Genomic DNA, 17,940 nt, shown 5'->3' with positions numbered 1-17,940 from the left:
CCTACATGTTCTGCAAAAAGAACAGCTAATTAAGTCATCCAGCTGGATGTCTTTAAATGGCTGCTGATAAAATAATTTACAAGTCAGTCGCTAACTGTAAGAAGATCTATTTTGAAGATTTGTCCTAATCATAGGAGGATATAAGCACAGATCAATTCTTGGAAGATGGCTGAAATATTCCATATAATTATGGGTTAGTTGAATCGACATTTGAACTAGTTTACTTCTTTTTTTGGTGTGAATAGATTTTTTTTCTGAAAGTTTATCTTTTTAAAAATGCATAATTTTCTATAAAGAATGAAATCTATTTTCATACTCAAAGTGACATAGAGTACAAATTTTAAGGGTGTTAATTTTCTTATGCATACCTGTTGTTGAAAAAAAGATACACCCATTTTCTCTATTAAAAATAACTTTTATTATAGGGAACTTGTTGAGCAGAGTTTGGACAGCTGAAAGGAGAGCAGTAGCAATATGTTGTCTTCTAAATATTGTTTCTTTGACCATGAAAATTTGTTCTCTTTTATGGTTCACAGCCCTATTCACATTTTCATTTGAGTTGCCTATTTCCTATTTTGTGTGTAGTTTTTTCTATTTTGTTCTTTGTTTTCCTTGTCACTGGTTAAAAAAGGGAAGGAGAGGAGAAATAGCAGTTCATTCAGGCACTTTTTTGAAAATGGGAATTGAGGAAGTAAGCTTTATACTGTATTGTGAGAAACTTGTATAATAAAAGAAAAACCTAAGAAGTATACAAGTCTGGCACCTTACAGATTAAGCTTTACTACTAAACTTTGTAATACAGAGGTTTTCAATTATTGAATTTAAAATTAATGGAAAACATAAAATATTTTTTTCTTTTATTGTCGTGTAAAACTTCATTGTTTTACAACCTGCACCACTGTAATGCTTAACTAATTAAAGTTTGTGTGTGGTGGATGTGTGTCTGCTTCCTTTGCTAAGGAATTGCTCATTTCTTCACTGCTCTAATTCTCTGCTTTTCCCTTCCATGCTACAATATTTTCATATGGCTGGTGAGTGGCTTTTTCTCACGTTCAGAATAGTGTGCAATGATATGTTCTCCTTTTTACATGGTAGATGACTCTATTACAGTGTTCCAAGAACTGAAGGACCTCCTAAAGAAGAATGCTACTGTGGAATCATTTATTGAGTGGTTGGATACTGTGGTTGAGCAAAGGGTTATCAAGGTACCTTTCAAATGTTCTGCCTGACTCCAGACCAAACCTTGCTCCCCTTACTCCTTACACATTTCCTTACTTATGCTGTCCCAATGGTTTCTCATCTTGGCTCCCATCTCCTTATTGTAACAGGGGAGTTCTCCATCTGGTATGAAAGATGCCAGCACTGTTAGTTCTACCTAACCCTGTTGAATGCTGTTGAAGAGTCTTATGTCTATGTCAAACTAAGAAATATCTTAACTAAAACATTCAAGTCTGTACTGTCATAAACCATACATGAAAAAAATTAGCTGAGCACGCAGAACCACAGGGGTATTGCCCACTGTGTAAGGTGAACAAAAGTTGTTCCTTAGAGAATTCTTTCTTTCGTGGTTTCCCAATGGTACTCTATGTGGTATAGGTTAATGTAGCAGGGGGATTCAGAAATATCTAAGCTGTAGAAAGATTTCTGCATAGCAGATACAGTTGTATCTACATGGAAGATACAGTTTTGCAGCTTACAGGGTGCTTAATTTGGTGATTGATGGTTCTGATATTTTTTCCCCTGATTTACAAAATGCTTTATAAATATTTTATATGCATACCATTAGGGCACATAGAAGAATGGTTACACTTCAGAGCAAATTAATTGAGTTCTGAGTTACAGCTCAAGTAAGAGATTTACCTTATTTGCGATTCTAATGAATGCAAATTAGCAGAATAAAATGTTGTACTTTGTTTGCTGGTAACTAAACACTGGTCTTCTAAGCAAGTCATTCTATATGGAAATGCAATATTTCCTCCATCATTTTAGGCAGCATCTTGATATGAATGTGTGCAAGAGTGAAACAGTTCAGATAGCTTTGGCTGGCTTGCAGAAGAGTGACTGTCACTTGGTAGAATAACTATGGGTTTGTCATTTTTTCTTCTTTCAGCTTTTTCCCAAATTTCATTGGAGACAGTGATAGTTTCTCTCTTTTTATAAGACTGAGTCTCCTAACATTTGCTGTCATGTATGAGCAGCACAGTGAGGAGCTTTGGATGATCCTTCAGGGCAGCAAAGCCAAAGCAAGACCTCCTATACAGTTACCTACACACGAAACTTGTACTGAAGCAATCATTACTTATTTTAGAACTGAATAATTATGGTTTAAAATTGATTCCACAATTTCAGAAGACAATGCCGGATAAACAATCCAGGCAAGAAAAGGTGAAAAACTCTCCTGTTCAGCATCTACTATGTGATACTGTATTATCATAGTTAGCAGGTATGGTTCCTAGCATTGTTTTCCTGTGGTTAGGAGTAAGAAATACCTACAAGTCCTGATATGCAGCTAGGTCGACTATGCAGAAGCTAATAATTTACAGAACATGTAATTCTTCCCTGGCTGTCTGCCTTCTGTTCGTTCTGTAGTGTGGTTACTGTCAAACTCACACAACAACTTATTTCTGCTCACTGAGAAAGCAACAGGGCATGTGCTACCACATGAAGAAATCACTGCCAGAGCAAAGTGGCAGTATCATCTCCAAAGCCTCAGTGTTGCAATGGTAAACACATCATTTTGTGAGACAAAGTCTGGGCAGTACTGTGCAGATTACATTAAAGCACAAAGACTAATTTCTGTTCTCTGTTTATGTGGAATACACAGTGCCAGAGGGTATTGGTTTTTTTTTTTTTTTTCTTTTTACCATGTACCTCTGTATATTTACAGAATAATTTGAAATATTTAATACTAAAATATGTGTTAATTTATATACCTTAAGGGCACAGCAGAGCCCAAGCAGCAAGTGATTTACTTTATCTGACGTTTTCAGAGCTCTGTTTTGGTTGCACTGAAAAGAGTGAATGTCATTCCTTATCACTTTAGGCCACATATTATGAAAACAGTTTGAATCAGGCAACTTGATCCATCTTGCCAGATTAGCCTGAGTCAAGGACTCCTTGAATTCTCAATCAAATTCAGTTCTCCTTTATTTTCTTCTGTGTGTAGAAAGCAAGTTAGGATACTTAACACTATTTCACTACTCTCTTTCAGGCAAGCAAGCAAAATGGAAGGTCATTAAAGAAGAGAGCTCAAGATTTCCTTCTCAAATGGAGTTTTTTTGGTGCTCGAGTCATGCATAACCTGACTTTAAACAACGCATCAAGTTTTGGTACCTGGGTTTTTAAAAAACACTTGCATTTTGTACATCTGTGCTAACACTTATCAACTTTCCACCACTTTCTCAACAGCAGGACCCATCCTAATCTAAAGATTGCCTGATCAAAGCCACAAATACTGTGTAACTTGTTTCTCAATCAAATATTTTCACAGTATATGCTGGCAGTATCTTGTTAGTGATCCATATCTCAAGTTAATTTTTCAATAATACTTTACTTTTGCATGGTATGTTTTCATAAAAGCAAAAGGAAGTTAGCAGATCACCACTCATTAAATTCTGCCATCAGCAGACAGTCAATTCAACAGTGTTTGTAGCTTTTAAAAAATAATGTTCCCGTGTTCATCTTTAGGAAGGCTCACATTTTTGGGGACTCCCAGAAAGAACCTTTTATAAAACAGAAGATGTTAGAGCAAGTGAAACTCACTTTAAATCTGAAACATAGTTTCCTAAGTTTAGTTCTAGATACATTGCTATCTAAAATTCAGAGGGTATTTGAAATGGCTGTAAGGAGATGCACATTTTTAGTGTGATATATCATTGAAATAAGGTCAAAGGCTTTACCTGTTATTGTCTGGTTATTTAGCACAAGGCAAACAGAAATAGAGCAGAGGCATTCTAGCAGACTTCAACCTTATCTAGCTCCACTGTGTGCCCTCTTCAAGTATAAAGCATGTCTCACTTTCATCAGTATTTTTCTTTGATGTAATTAGTGGTCAAATAGCCTACAGGACAGTAAACAATTGAGCTAGGTGGGCCAGTGCAAAGAGAGATTAGAGCTAGAAGTTAGGCACTATTCCTTGTTGGTCTTGCCAGGTCATTTAAAGTCCACAATTATTTGTTTGTTTCACTGGTTTCTTGTAGAGTGGTGAGAGATGGTCACAAAGATAACTCAGCTACTCTCTCTCTTTCTCCTCGAAAAGGTTCTTTTCATTTGATCCGCATGCTACTAGATGAGTACATCCTGCTTGCCATGGAGACACAGTTCAACAATGACAAAGAACAAGAACTCCAGAATCTACTGGACAAATACATGAAGAATTTAGGTAACTAGAGCTTGGTTCTTTTGAATATTCTCCTTTATTCTTAGAAAATGACATTTTTTAAACTTTAAACTGAAGCAGGCTTATGATATGCGGCATTGTCAAATTCACCTGAGAAGCTTGGCACCATTCACTAAGCAATTAATTCACACCTCCTACCACAGTTCACTTAATAACATTTTGTGAGATTATGAATATAGATCACTGAAATGATCTATAATGCTACAGACACTTGTAGGAACATCTGAAGGGCCACAGGCCTGAAGTGTGAGAAGAGGTATATGTATCAGAAGGGGCAGAAATTCCTAACCCAGCTCTCCTGCCAAAGCTTGAATTTGTAATTGCACCTTGGACTAGGAAGGTATGAAATGTTACCAAAACACAAATATTCCTGCAAGGTTGGAAAACAAGTTTGAGCCCAATTTAGCATCTGGCTGAAGTATTACTATGTGGAAGAGAATCAAAATTTATCTAAAACTGTATCCTTAACATTTCCCATCCACCAAGTTTTTTCAAGGTTAGGCAATTTGAAACCATATGCTCCAAGTCCTTAGCTATAAAATGAATGAAGACTGATTTGGATAAAATTTTGGTTCCCAATTATTCCCTAAAATTCCATTGAAACTTGATCTAGTTTTGTTTATTTAATTTTTATTGACATTAGCACCAACAATCAATCTTTAACTTTTTGGTTGCTGTTACACTAAATCTGCACTTTACTACAAGCATCTTGCACAGAATTTGTCTGACAGTATATGGTGCTCTTTTTCTTTTAATTCACCCTCCAGAAAACGTATAGCTGCTGCCTTGTCCTTGGATATTAGGCAAAGTACTTTAAACCATAAGGTAAAGTCATGGTTTCCACTGAAGCATAGCAAAACTTCTACTAATTTTATTAATAGTCTGCAGAAAACTGAAGAACTACTGATTATAAAAAATGCTTTTCTCCAGATATCAGTATGAAAATAGAGTTCAAGCATTATAAAATTCTCATTGTTAATTCTTTATGATGGAGTGTCATGAGTCTGATTCACTCAGTGCAACTTAATTGACTTCATTACTGACACTACTTCAGGGGAATAAATCTGATTCAAGTATTCACTATGATGGCTTCAGTAGGGAGCTGACTGACACTCTGTGATGTAGATCTGTGGTCAGGAAATATGATACAATCAGTCCTACTGGGTAGATCAAAACTAGAGAAATCTTTGTATTCATTGGCTACATGCAAAATAGGAAGCCTGCACTGGCTTTTATAATAAGCAGCCAAAGATATGAACAGATCAGGCAGCTTGTATGGTGTCTGTATACTAGTAGTGAATTTATGTGCAATGAGTATACATAACAGCCACCAAGACTTTTCACTTACTCTTCCAGATGCAAGCAAAGCCACCTTTACTGCATCACCAAGCTCTTGCTTCCTAGCAAACCGTAACAAAGCTGCTCCTCTGCCCAGTGACACTTCAGTCAAAAATGAGTGTTTAGCAGAGCAAACCTACGTGCCCTTGTCAGCTAGCCAGCCCAGCAGTGTGCCTTCTGGTTTGAACCCTTTCACCACAGGAGACAGTGAGAATATGCAACTGACAGGTATGTATCAGTACTTCCAGTTTCTCCTTCACTTATTTGCCTGTTGGTCTTTCAGTCCACAGTAACATGTTCTGTAGGAGGAGCCATGACATTTATAAAGACATCAAGTAAATAACATTTCTTGAGCTCACCCTTTGTGACCATTTATAGAAGGCAGCAATTGTAGAGCCCTTCCAGTAATAAATCCTCTTGGAACCATTGTTAATTATCCTATACCTGTTGCATTGGTGAGGGTCTTGTGAGGAGAGAATGAACAGTGACACCTGGAACATGCAGAGCTTGTAATGCTAGAATTCCCACTGAATGTGGCAGCCTCCAAGCGGGGGAATGAAAGTGGGAAGCTTTATAGCCTGAAGCCATGGGTTAAAGGATGTGTGTTGCATAGATGGGGACCAATGTAAGTCCTTTGTAAAGGTTTCAAGGTTACGCACTTTTCACTAGGGGGTTAGTGTCTTGGCAGCTCTGCTGTATTCAGCTGTGCAGTAGTATGAACACTAATGAAGGCTAATGCTTATTTATTCCAGGTCAGATGGAGTTATCTCAAAACACTGGTCCCCTGATGACTCCACCCATTTCACCAGCCCTGGTCAGTCGAGGAAGTGTTATCAACCAGGGGCCAATGGCTGTGAGACCTCCAAGTGTAGGCCCAGTCTTATCAACACCTTCACAGTGCTCTTCCTACTCAGAACCCCTTTATCAGACTCTGTCACAAACTAATCAGAATTACTATGGAAACAATTCCAATTACCAGGCTATGTTCAGAACTCAAGCCCATTCTGCTCCAGGAGTTTACCACCAGCGAGCAGAGCACAGCCGATTCAATGCCTTGAATGACCAGCAGTTCTCCAGAGACTACTTCAGCAACAGTTGTGCTGTGTCTCCATACAATAGCAGATCCCCTTCCAGCTATGGTCCATCAGCCATGTCTCAGGACACTCACAATATTCAATTTCTGAATAGCGGGAGTTTCAATTTCTTGAGTAACTCAGTGTCTACGTGCCCAGGAGCAGCATATCCTGCTAATGCTTCCAATGGTATTAATATATATTTTATTTTTCCCTTCTGTTTCTCTTTTTCTGCTGGAGTAAACAACTTTTTCTCTTTTTCTTTTTTTTCTTTTTTTTCTTCTTCTTCTTTTTCTTTTTTTTTTTTTTTTTTTTCCTGTGGAAGATGTTTTTCAGCTCTGATTTATGCCTTCCTGTTTTCCAATGCTTTTGTGACACACAGAGATTGTAAAGCAGCTTAACAAGCTACTTAAGGATTTATTTCCCTCTAGTGAATCCTCAGTTGACCTCAAATGCATCTGCTGTGCCTATGCTAATCTTCCTTTGGCACCATTGCTGTGTCTTGAACAAAGGAAGGAAAACCAAATGACTTTACGATTTAATGATTTCTTGAAAAGCACCCAAAACATCTTCTATGAAGTAGAACAGGCATAAAATAACTTATTTCTGGGATCAGCACAGTGAAACACCCTAGTCACAGGACCAGGATGACAAAACGAAGTACAAATATGAGCATTAGCATTAATTTGAGACCTTGACCCTAATATTTCTCGTATTTCGAATGTAAAATTATTGCCACAGTCTGATTCAGAGGTATAGTCAGCAAAAACATTTCCCTCTTCTGGAGGAAAGACACAGTGGAGCCATTGCTTTTATATGGATTTGTATATGCAGTAAGTATGTATTACTATGCAGATTTTCTTTCCCAGGTACACTTTCCTTGATTGTGGGCTTCAGAAGGGAGGACTGAATTGTCCTCATGGTGTCTCTTGTGGCCACTACTTGCAGGCTACTGCTTGATTTTGAACTCAGGATGGAAAGGCAGTTCTGTAAGGAAGGCATGACTGAACACTTACAATCTTTTTGCTGTCTTGTTACCCCCCCTCTTTTGAGTCAGTCACTGCATATGTTACTATAAGATATAACTATAACTATTACTATAACAATAATCTTATTTTTTATGCACATATCTTATTATTTATGTATACATAAATAATCTTATTCTCAAGGGACTTAGCACATAACAATTACCATTTGTCCCAGGTTATCACAAGCTCATAACCTACCCTTTCTCTTCAGCAGCCGTTTCATTTCATCCATTTTTTCCAATCTCCCATCAATAGGATATTATGGAAACAATATAAGTTATCCAGAACCTCACAGACTTGGAACAATGGTGGATCAACATGTTTCTGTAATCAGCAGTGTAAGCAGCATTCGATCATTGCCATCATACAGTGACATACATGATCCACTGAATATCTTGGATGACAGTGGAAGGAAACAAACAGGCTCATATTACACAGAGTCCTCACCAGCAATTGTCTGTCGGACTCCTATGCGTAAGTATAGCCAACAACTAAGGAAGGTCTATGAACCTTTTAGCATATTAGCAAGTGCTAAGTATTAAAGTGTAGCTCATATATATAGTATATGAGATGCAACAGTGAGATAAAATAGCTCGGTATCTGGGATGTATCACAAGAGGTGTTTTCCTTAAAATTGCAGGACAGTGGTTTAATAACCCTTCGCTCTCCTAAGGAGGACTATGATCTGTTCTCCATGAGGAGTAGAATCACTGGCCTGAAGTGCAGAAAAATCCCTATTAAGGAAGAATTTCTAACTTTTAAATAAGCTAATAATAGGAAGGGATCTTCTAAGAGTACTTAAGGATCCTCACTGTCAAACAGACAAATTAACCCTGGTCAGGGATGTTTAGATATATACTTTCGTATATAGTCCTTTTCTCTCCTGTGCTTCAACAACTGTGTGTATGAGGCAAAGCTCCCATTGACAGTGAATTTTGGGTGAAATTACCTAATACCAAAGCATTTCCTTTGGTATATGCATTTAAAAAATGGCAGCTCAGTTTGGATTTATATTCCAAGTAGGGTAGCATGGGAGACACAAATTGGGGCACCATTTGTTTCTCCACAATATTACCTCATCCTGCTACTTGCCTGTTAACCTCATACAGAAGATCAGACATTACTTGCCTCATAAAGGTTCTACAAGAATTCAGTACTTAGTTCTTTAAAGGATGCTAAGGAGGGGGAAAAAAACAGGTGCTACCACACACCTGAACCTATCAAAATCTTTTATATTCCATGCTGATATGTGCCAGGTGGTGGCTGCAGTCGTTCCACCAGTGAATATGAAACTGACTGGCACAAGATATGGAAAGATGAGCATAGTGTGAATAAATAGCTTTGCACAATTTTCATAGAAAATGGCTCAAGTGCAAACTATAAACTTCAGACCTATAGCTGGATTTTTAGCAGTGTTCACTTATACGTGGGTTTTGACCTATTCCCTGATGGTGTGACGAGACACTGAAGAAAAGTTATAGAAGTACAGGTAAACTGAGTAAAGTGTTAACACTTTTGTCCTTCAGTTAGTGTGCCTGGCTAGATAAGGGTTTTCCACCTGATGAAGCTGAATTGGGGTTTTTTTGTTAAATTCAATAGATAGAAATCATGCATTGACGGTAACCTTTTTTTTCCCCACAGCTTCAAATATGCAAACCACATCTTCTTCCCAGTGTATGTATGGAACATCTGGTCAGTTCCCTTCACAGGAAAATCTGGACTCCCATGGCCCACCAAGCAGAGATATGGTGTCATCCTTACCACCAATTAACACTGTCTTCATGGGAGCAGCTGCTGGAGGAACCTGAACCAGGAGACACATGTCAGTGCCTTAAGCTTACTTTCCAAATCCAAACATTAAGGCTGTGATGACAATGCCCTTCCAGTTGCTGGAACAGAAAAGTATTATTTATAGGTGTTAAAGGAGCCATTTTAGAGATATTAGCAGCCCTCCAAACACACACACACAAAATAGCTATATTCAGTTTGGGTCCTGCTTGTGAATCTCTCAGGATTGTTCTCACCACTACAGCTTTTCACTCAGAAATTTAGGAGGAGCAGAACGAGCAAGAGATTCTTTCAAGCAAGACTAAATTATAAAGAAATTATTACATCTATTCCTAATTTATTAAAAATGCTATTTTAGTCTTTCACATACATCTTTTTGTATAAAAAAGTTTATTTAATACCTGTGTTGCTCATTATTTATTACAATCACAGAGTAACTGTTTACTTTCTCTTATTTGACAGATTGTCAAATATCTGTATTCTACCTCCTATGGAAATGTTTACAAGGTCAATTTTTACTCTTTTAAATGAAAATAATCCAAATTAATAATTTTTTTACTGTTGTGCTCTGGAAAGTCTATTTTAAATGTTTAGTGCCTGCTTGTGTAAGTGAATGTCCTCAGGAAATAAATACAACATGTTTGGGGGTTTTTTTCTTGTAAAATAAATCACTTTCTCTTAAAATAAAACAAAGAAAACATTCAAATATCAGAAGTTAAATATTTGCAGTAGCCTGCTATTGTAGCTGGATAACTGAAACAAATAAAACTGTGCCACAAAATGACATGGGATTTTAAAATTACTTGTGGTATGAGCCTAAAAATTGTCCTTGTGGAAATCCTCAAAAAAGATAACCATCACCTTTCATGGGTTCAGACCAGCTGTGTATATTGAGACCAAAAGCAGTAAAGATGATGAAAAATACTGCAATTTCCAGATCAACTATTATAATAAAAATTATATTAAAAGTGCCATCAGATTCAGATTTGAGGCTAATTTTGTGAATTCTTTGAGGTTATTTGATGTTCAGATCACTTTTCAGTTTATTTGATAAATGCTGGATATTGTGGAACTAGATAGTAGGGTATTTTTTGTGAAAAAAAAAAAAAAAAAGGATGAGACCATAATGAAGTTTATTTTTTTAATAATTTATATCTTCCTTTAGTGTTTTCTATCATGCAAAGACTGACAGCAGCAGAAAAGCAATAAGGAGCATTGACTGGGCTAGCTCATCAATCATTCCTGGTATGAAATACTTTACTGAAATGAGACACTGTAATTCAGCAATTGAGATTCAGAGTTGCTCAATTGTGTCCTCATTTGGGGTGTCTTATGCATGACCTAAAATGCCATAATGATGCATGAAAATTTTGGTTTCAACAAAATTCCCAGTGACATGCAGTGATAATACAGGCTGCTAAAACAAGTATTTATGAGGCAATGCTCTACATCAAGTGAATTAAGTACTGCAGAAGTGTTCTTGATTCATAATTATTCAGAACAGGATATATTTTCTCCTAAAATTAGTCCCCTAAAAGCCAGGTTCCCTATCTAAGCAAGTCACCTCAATAGCTGATGAAGACAGATCCCTCCCGTTTCAAGTGAGAGAAGATGGGGAAGGGTAGCACGAAGGTGAGACATGGCACTATGCAAAGGGAAACGTCACTGTCCTGAAATGCTTAGCTTCTTCTGCTGAAAAATGGCATGGCATGAGACATTCCTTCGAGCTGGAAGCTTCTAGACTGTTGAACTTGGGTGAGAGCAGTAAGTGGAATTTGGAGGAAGTGGGCAGCCACTAGCAGGCAGGGTCTTAGTCCATTAGGCCCTACATAAAAAGCACAGTCCATGGTACATAGTGACTCATAGGTGATTTATATGCATCATTTCCAGTCATTTTTTCATGTGAACCATTTTACATCATGGCTTTTTGGGATGTAAATTACTTTACCCACACTTTATCTGAGATAAGAAACAATATTACACCATTTAATGTCCAGATCCTTGTGTGGCTGCAGAAAGCAGAACAGCATGAGGTATCACACTGTTGTAAATTGCAGTCCATTATCAACAGCAAAGAGATGTAAAAAAAAAATATTCTACTATTTAAATAGCCAGTTAAGAGTAATCTCTCACAGTGTTCCAGAGCAAAACAAACCCAGAATTGTAACTAGCAAAACCAAAGGAGAAATTTCCATTTTATGACCCATTATTATAGTCAAATATGTGGTGTGATGAATCCAGTAGGTTTTGTCTGTGGGAAATGAAATAATTCACATCTTTTGTTGATACCCCATGGGAAGAATATTTTACTTTTGATAATGTAGCAGAATTACATTAGATAATACAAAGAATCAAGGGACTCACCCCTTGGTGGTCTTGTATTACTCAGTTCAGTTGCATTTTTATGGATGTATTAACATATTGGTTTTAGTACATGCATACCAGAAAAATGATTATAAAAATTGGAGCTATTGAGTACAATCAATGTCAAATTAATATTGCCTAAAGGTAAAAAAGAAAAATTGATGTCATACCTCTGTCAAAGATGTGATGCTACAGGCCAGGAGTTCCACAGCAGCCAATAGTACTATGCAGAAATACAAGGGACCATCAAGTGAAGGTGGATTGTTTCTGTGTTTAGCAGGAGCTGTCGAGCTACTGAGAAGCTACTGCCAGACCAGCTGATCTAGTTATGATTCCTTCAAGGTCTAGTCTTAAAAGGAGGCTTAAAGTTAATTTGAAATATACATTTAAAAATGCAAGAAGATGAGCCATTTAGGCTAAAGCCACGTCTAGAAGACACAAGTGAGGCTAATTTGAGGGTTTAAGTGAAGGAGACCACATTATCAATCAATAAGTTATCCTTAAAGGAAGGACTGTAGGTATCTGTAGCCTCTAGAGAGACACTGCATCTTTGCTAATAATGAGACTTCAGGTCATCAATATTGTTGGGATGGTGAAAGATCAACAAAGCAGATCTAACACTAACAGTGCTGCTTCCATGGTCCCTGGACATTTGCAGAAGTCTCAGGGCTCAGCAGAAGAACTTACTGGGACCTGAGCCTGCCAAAGGAGGCATGAGCAAAGCAGGAGAAAAGCAGGGGTGGGCTCTGAAATGGAGGTTGGCAAAACATTTGTCCGTTGCAAAATTAGTGACACCAAATTCCATTTCTCCCCATTTTGGATTCTTTGTTACTAGATTAGTATTTTCCCATTTAACAAGGGCTGCATATTGCAACACTGCATGAAGCAATGGTTACACAATTGGAAACGTAAAATATTACAGTAGTGGCTGAACTAGGAAAATCTAACTTCCCTTCCTTTTGGCTTAGTTGATTATTATCCTTGATCAAATAAAGGGCCACATGTTCATAATGCCCTTGTGCCCTGGTTGCTACAGTAAAAAGAAACATAGAGTGAAATTGTACATCTAGAGTTTGATATTATATGCCTTTTCAGTTCCTGTCATATTTAATTTTCTCATATCATTCAGTTTTATTCAGAAAATTACTTTACTGCTTCGTCACCCATCTCACATCAAGATACATAGAAATCACTTAAATGTTTACCAAATCATGCTTTAGAAAACCTCCACTACAGTAAAAATACCAACTGTATGTAATACAGATGTGGGGAAAAAACATCCCTTTATCTCTAATACAGCCTTTACCAAATTTCATCTTCAAAGCATCATCAGCCTTTAAAAACTAGCCCGGAGGTACAGCATCCTCTAACATCATCTTTGCTTTGACTCTACACATTTTTTTCACGAGTGGGTTTGCCATCCCCTGGCTGATACACTAGATCTGTCCTCCTCCATGCCCACAGGGGCTATGGGTTTCTGAAAGCACCCAGCTTTCAGTTTAAACTGGCCAAGCTTCAGACATGCTTCAGGTAGAGGTTATCCAGCTTATGGCTCCTGAAGAAGAGCTATGAACTATATTCACTGCCCTACAGATGTAACCATTCTCTTTCAGTTCCATTTCTGAAACCACCAAAATACCCATCATTGCATGGGTTACGTCTGAAGAATTTTAGAAGATAAAATGTTACCTGCACTATTACATTCCTTATAAAATTGAGAGGTAAATTTCAATGTAAATGAAAAGTATATGGAAAATTCTAGGGAAATTAATTCTTGAAAGAGTAAAATATTGAGGATGAGACTGAAATTGTACTGAGGATATAGCACTTTGCATAAATAAATGGATATAATCCAAGCCACAGATTAAGCATGATAGTGAGCTATTCTAGCTGATCGTGGTGTTTGCTCACATGGAAGAAAACTGTATCTCAGATCCTGTTTCAAAGTTTTTATTAAATCAAAAAATATCACCAGAAAACATATCTATATAATCAGCTTGGTTTGATCCTCTGCTCTGCAGAGTGCTTTTTATCTCTGAATTGTACATATAACTGCTGGAGTACACCCTGGCTTAACCCTCAAACCAAACAGGTCCCTCTGCAGGAAACCAGTGTAAACCAAAAGTTCATCTCCTCCAGGGTCTACATGTACTCTGCATCATCAATATGAAACAGATTTGCCTCCCCAGCTTTTTACAGTCTTCCAAGAGTAGCCTCACAGCTCTTCTGCTCTCTTCAAGGAGCTGGGAATGAGTCTCCTGCTACCTCTGCCAGCAGTCAAGGCATGGTCTGTCACTGATAAGTGATATGCCTCTGAGTCCTGGACAACCAAGACTGAAAGAGAAAGCTGAACTATTCAGGCTTGGAATTGTGTACCTCTCTTCCCAACTTCCAAGTAAAACAGAGTTTGGGAGGTGGCTGTTCCTGAAGGATGCTCTTTGTCAGCAAACTACTTTGCTTAGCTCTTGCTGCTCACATGGATTCCTAGAGTTGTGGTTCACCTGATTTCCATGTGAAACATGAACCTCTCCACACATCCTATGGGAATGTTCATCCCTCATGGATGCCTCACTTGGGGCTGAGAAGTCTGGTTGGCAACAGTGCATGCAGTAGCTGTGGGATAGAGTACACAAGCTTTAAGTCCCTTCATGGCTGTTGGAACTGGAAAATCTCTGCAGTCTGTGAGGTCAAGGTGAGATGTTTGCCCACCTGCCTCAGGCTGGCTGCAACCCTGCAGCAATTCAGTCTGTGAGAGCAAACACCAAGAAATACCATTCACCTAACAGGGCAGATTGAACTGGGCACCACACAACATCTCAGCTGAAACTGGATGATGTTCAGATGGTGTGCAGTGGAGAACCTATGTCTAATCAACATCTGGATATATGTTGCATGTCCTGGGAGTTAAGCTGAGAGTTGACCAGAGAGATAAAGTAAAAAGTGTCTAAACATGTGTGAAAATGGAGTGTGGAGTTTAGTTTTATTAACATTGATTGTTGCAGAGAGCTTTGATAGATAGGAGGATCTAATCCTTAACCTTGTAATAGAAGATACCTTCTACAAATATCCAACCATCTAATTTATAGAAAACTTACTTTTATGGCAGCACTTACCTATCAACGTTTAAAGAAACAGATCTTCACCTTTGCAATGCTGAGCAGAGCAACACACGAAAACATGAAAAAAACCCATGATACCATGGGTCCAAAGCCTGCAAATACTAACCTCCCTTCTTGAAGCTTGCTGACAACCAGAAAGGTAAGGTAGGGCTTCCACATCTGCATTTTGTTTCTCAAGTCAGCAAACAGTTTTTCTGAAGTGCTGCACACTCAGCAGTTCCTGCTGCCTGGCATTAACAAAATGGCTTTGCCAGGCAAGTGCATGATGAAGAGCCCCAGAGATACAAACAAAATTCAGAGAGTGGGGGTAGGCATCGAGGGGACTGTTCTTCCTTCATGTCACCGACTTGCAGGAGCACTGGGTAAAATGCTACCCTTTTCCACAGCAACAGCGTGGTACAGGGATCCTTTTTCAGGAGAGGAAATAAATCGAAATATGCCATTTCTTTACAAGGGGGATAGAAATTAGTGAAATCCAGTACATTGATAACAGTGGTTATTGCTGTCAGAAAGGACTGAATGAAATTGAATTTCTCAGCCACCTACAATCATCCTGTGTCGATCAATTTTCTTTCAGCCTCCAGGAATTTTGAGGAAATTGCCATTTTCCTGAGACAGGCTCCTGAAACGAGTCATTGGGGCAGGCTACATACAGCACAGCAAGGCCAGCCCTTGATCTACACATGGAAGTGCAGTCTCAGGAGTCCTGATGTATTCACACTGCTTAACAGCAAAAAAACTCTATTGAGCTCCTCTACATCTGTTGTCCCCAAAAGAGCTTCAGGAGATAGGATACCAAACAAACTTGGGCTGAGATCAAAATGTAGGTCTACACAATGTGTGTGACAGACATGATATGTGGGAGAACAACTTAATCCAATATTTAGGTATATAGAACATTTGCTGTCTGATTCAGTACTTTGCCATCTGCCCTGAAAGAAAATTCTTCTTTGGTAACCTAGAACAACAGAAAAAGAGTTAATTCTGCTCAGTGACAATGGGAGGATTTCTTACAATTGTATCTCTTTATTTTTTTTTTTCAGATTAATGTGATAAGATGTGAGAGTGTATTACTCTCAGGCACTGGTCAAAAGAACTCTGCTGAGCTGAATGCCAATAAGAGAATGTAGGCAAACACACAAAATTAAGGCAAGATGAAGAAAAATTAAAATACATTTTTAATTAGGGTGTACTCAAAGATGTTTGACCTTATGATGTGAATTCAGAGAAGCAAACCAAGAACGAGGACTTCTGCTTAACTTGATATGTGCAAAGTAAGAAAACATCCACTATACCTCAGCACACATTCAGCATACATTTGCATCTGCTGAAACTGCAGACCAGACCAGCCAGCTGAAATAAAACCAAATCAAACCAAAGAATCTTATAGAAATGGGAGAAAGGAAAATATACTGTTAATTTGTTTTACTGATGCAGAGAAAGACCCCAGCTTTTAATGCCCAGCATTATTACTGTAATAACTGTTTCTGCTATGATAATATTTTTTGCATTGAACTTGGTTGCAGTAGTGAAAATCCAGAATTTGTTGTTGCCAATTACTAATGCTCATTTTCCTAGGAATACCAGAATATTATTTAGCTGAGATGGTTTGCTATGACTTTCTTCACATTGACTTAGTGCAACTTGCAGGAGTAGGCAAATCCTGAGGGATTTACAAGATTATACAAGGCTAGCAGTGCTACTGTTTGAGCATCATTAAGAAATTCAGATACAAGGTGTGGGATGTCCTGGTCGGCAAGAGAAATACTCAAGTAGATCACCAGGCACAAATAGCTTCAGAAAATTTGCTACTCTGCCTTTTGCCTTAACCCTTCTGCTTTCTTTCCTTGAGCACAAAGAGCTCAGAGGTTCTCCACATGAGTAAACTTGTTGTCCAGGCTCTGTCCTCTTTCCCTACTTCTCCCAGTGGGAGTCCCTGGCAGGAGCCAAGCATCCTGTCAGAACAGGGGGTTGCCCCACTAAGAAGCTCTCTGCTTTGCCCTTGAGACCAGGGGACAGGAGGAGCCAGGAGGGGTCCTAGGTGTACCTCCCCTCACAAGGAGCACAAGCCCTGTGAATTTTTGCCCATTGTCTTAAAAAAAAAAAAAAAAGGAAATTATCCTCTTTGTCCATTTCTACTCCCATCATAAGAGGGGTTTTACAATTAAAACCCTGATGCTGTTTTGACCCTGGAGAGGAGAGGTGGAGCAGGGGGTGGGGAAATCAGCCATGTACCATAACAGATGGTTTAAGTACAGTGATTACAAAATCCTGAAGTTAAAATAGTTTAATTACAAAGTCAATACTGCCTCCAACCTCTGCTAAGCCTTCAGTGTAAAAACAACAGACGGTATAGTGCAAACGGTGGGACAATGTTTAACCAGAACTTTGCATTAGCTACTGCAGCCCAGCTCTCCATCAGGCCTTCAGCAAACGGAAGATCAACTGATTTTCCCAGCTTGTATTTGTTAACCATCTCTGTTTCAGTATCAATGGGTGGCTGGGAGCAAGCCACAAACAAACCAGAGGAAACAAACTGCAATACTATACTGCAAGCTGAGGCTCAGCAGGATTTTATGTCAAGCCCGCTATTCCAAGCATACAACTGAAACAATTATTAGCATCTTACCAGGAATTAATACAGAGGTAAAAAAAGATGAGCAGGTGAAGCTCCCTATATGTCAAATGACAATGAAATGTTGTGAAACACACAACTTTTCATTTTAGAGTATGGATTTTACAGAAAAAATAACAGGACGTGGGAAGGCATGGGGAAATAAAAATCTGGGGATGATTTTATAAAGCATAAATTTGATCTTTCATTCACAGAG

The 17,940-nt window shown here is 38.3% G+C and overlaps 1 protein-coding gene across 2 annotated transcripts in view; it reads left to right on the top strand.

Moving 5' to 3' along the window:
* RFX6 (regulatory factor X6) overlaps positions 1 to 10,410 on the top strand; it is a 36,983-nt gene extending 26,573 nt beyond the window's left edge. The window contains exons 13-19 of one of the 2 annotated variants that reach the window (XM_071741091.1): positions 1,111 to 1,205; positions 3,212 to 3,329; positions 4,259 to 4,381; positions 5,756 to 5,965; positions 6,490 to 6,999; positions 8,094 to 8,312; positions 9,480 to 10,410. In XM_071741091.1, the coding sequence (XP_071597192.1) occupies positions 1,111 to 1,205; positions 3,212 to 3,329; positions 4,259 to 4,381; positions 5,756 to 5,965; positions 6,490 to 6,999; positions 8,094 to 8,312; positions 9,480 to 9,646 (1,442 nt within the window). In that variant the 3' untranslated portion in view covers positions 9,647 to 10,410. Of the gene's footprint in view, positions 1 to 1,095; positions 1,206 to 3,211; positions 3,330 to 4,258; positions 4,382 to 5,755; positions 5,966 to 6,489; positions 7,000 to 8,093; positions 8,313 to 9,479 lie in introns of both variants that reach the window. The other variant, XM_071741090.1, reaches the window with a different exon arrangement.
* The last annotated feature ends 7,530 nt before the right edge of the window (positions 10,411 to 17,940 follow it).

Source organism: Heliangelus exortis, chromosome 3, assembly GCF_036169615.1.
Source record: "Heliangelus exortis chromosome 3, bHelExo1.hap1, whole genome shotgun sequence".
In the NCBI taxonomy this organism is placed as follows: domain Eukaryota; kingdom Metazoa; phylum Chordata; class Aves; order Apodiformes; family Trochilidae; genus Heliangelus; species Heliangelus exortis.
Note: the sequence above shows the minus strand (reverse complement) of the source record. Positions and strands in the feature narration are given on the sequence as shown.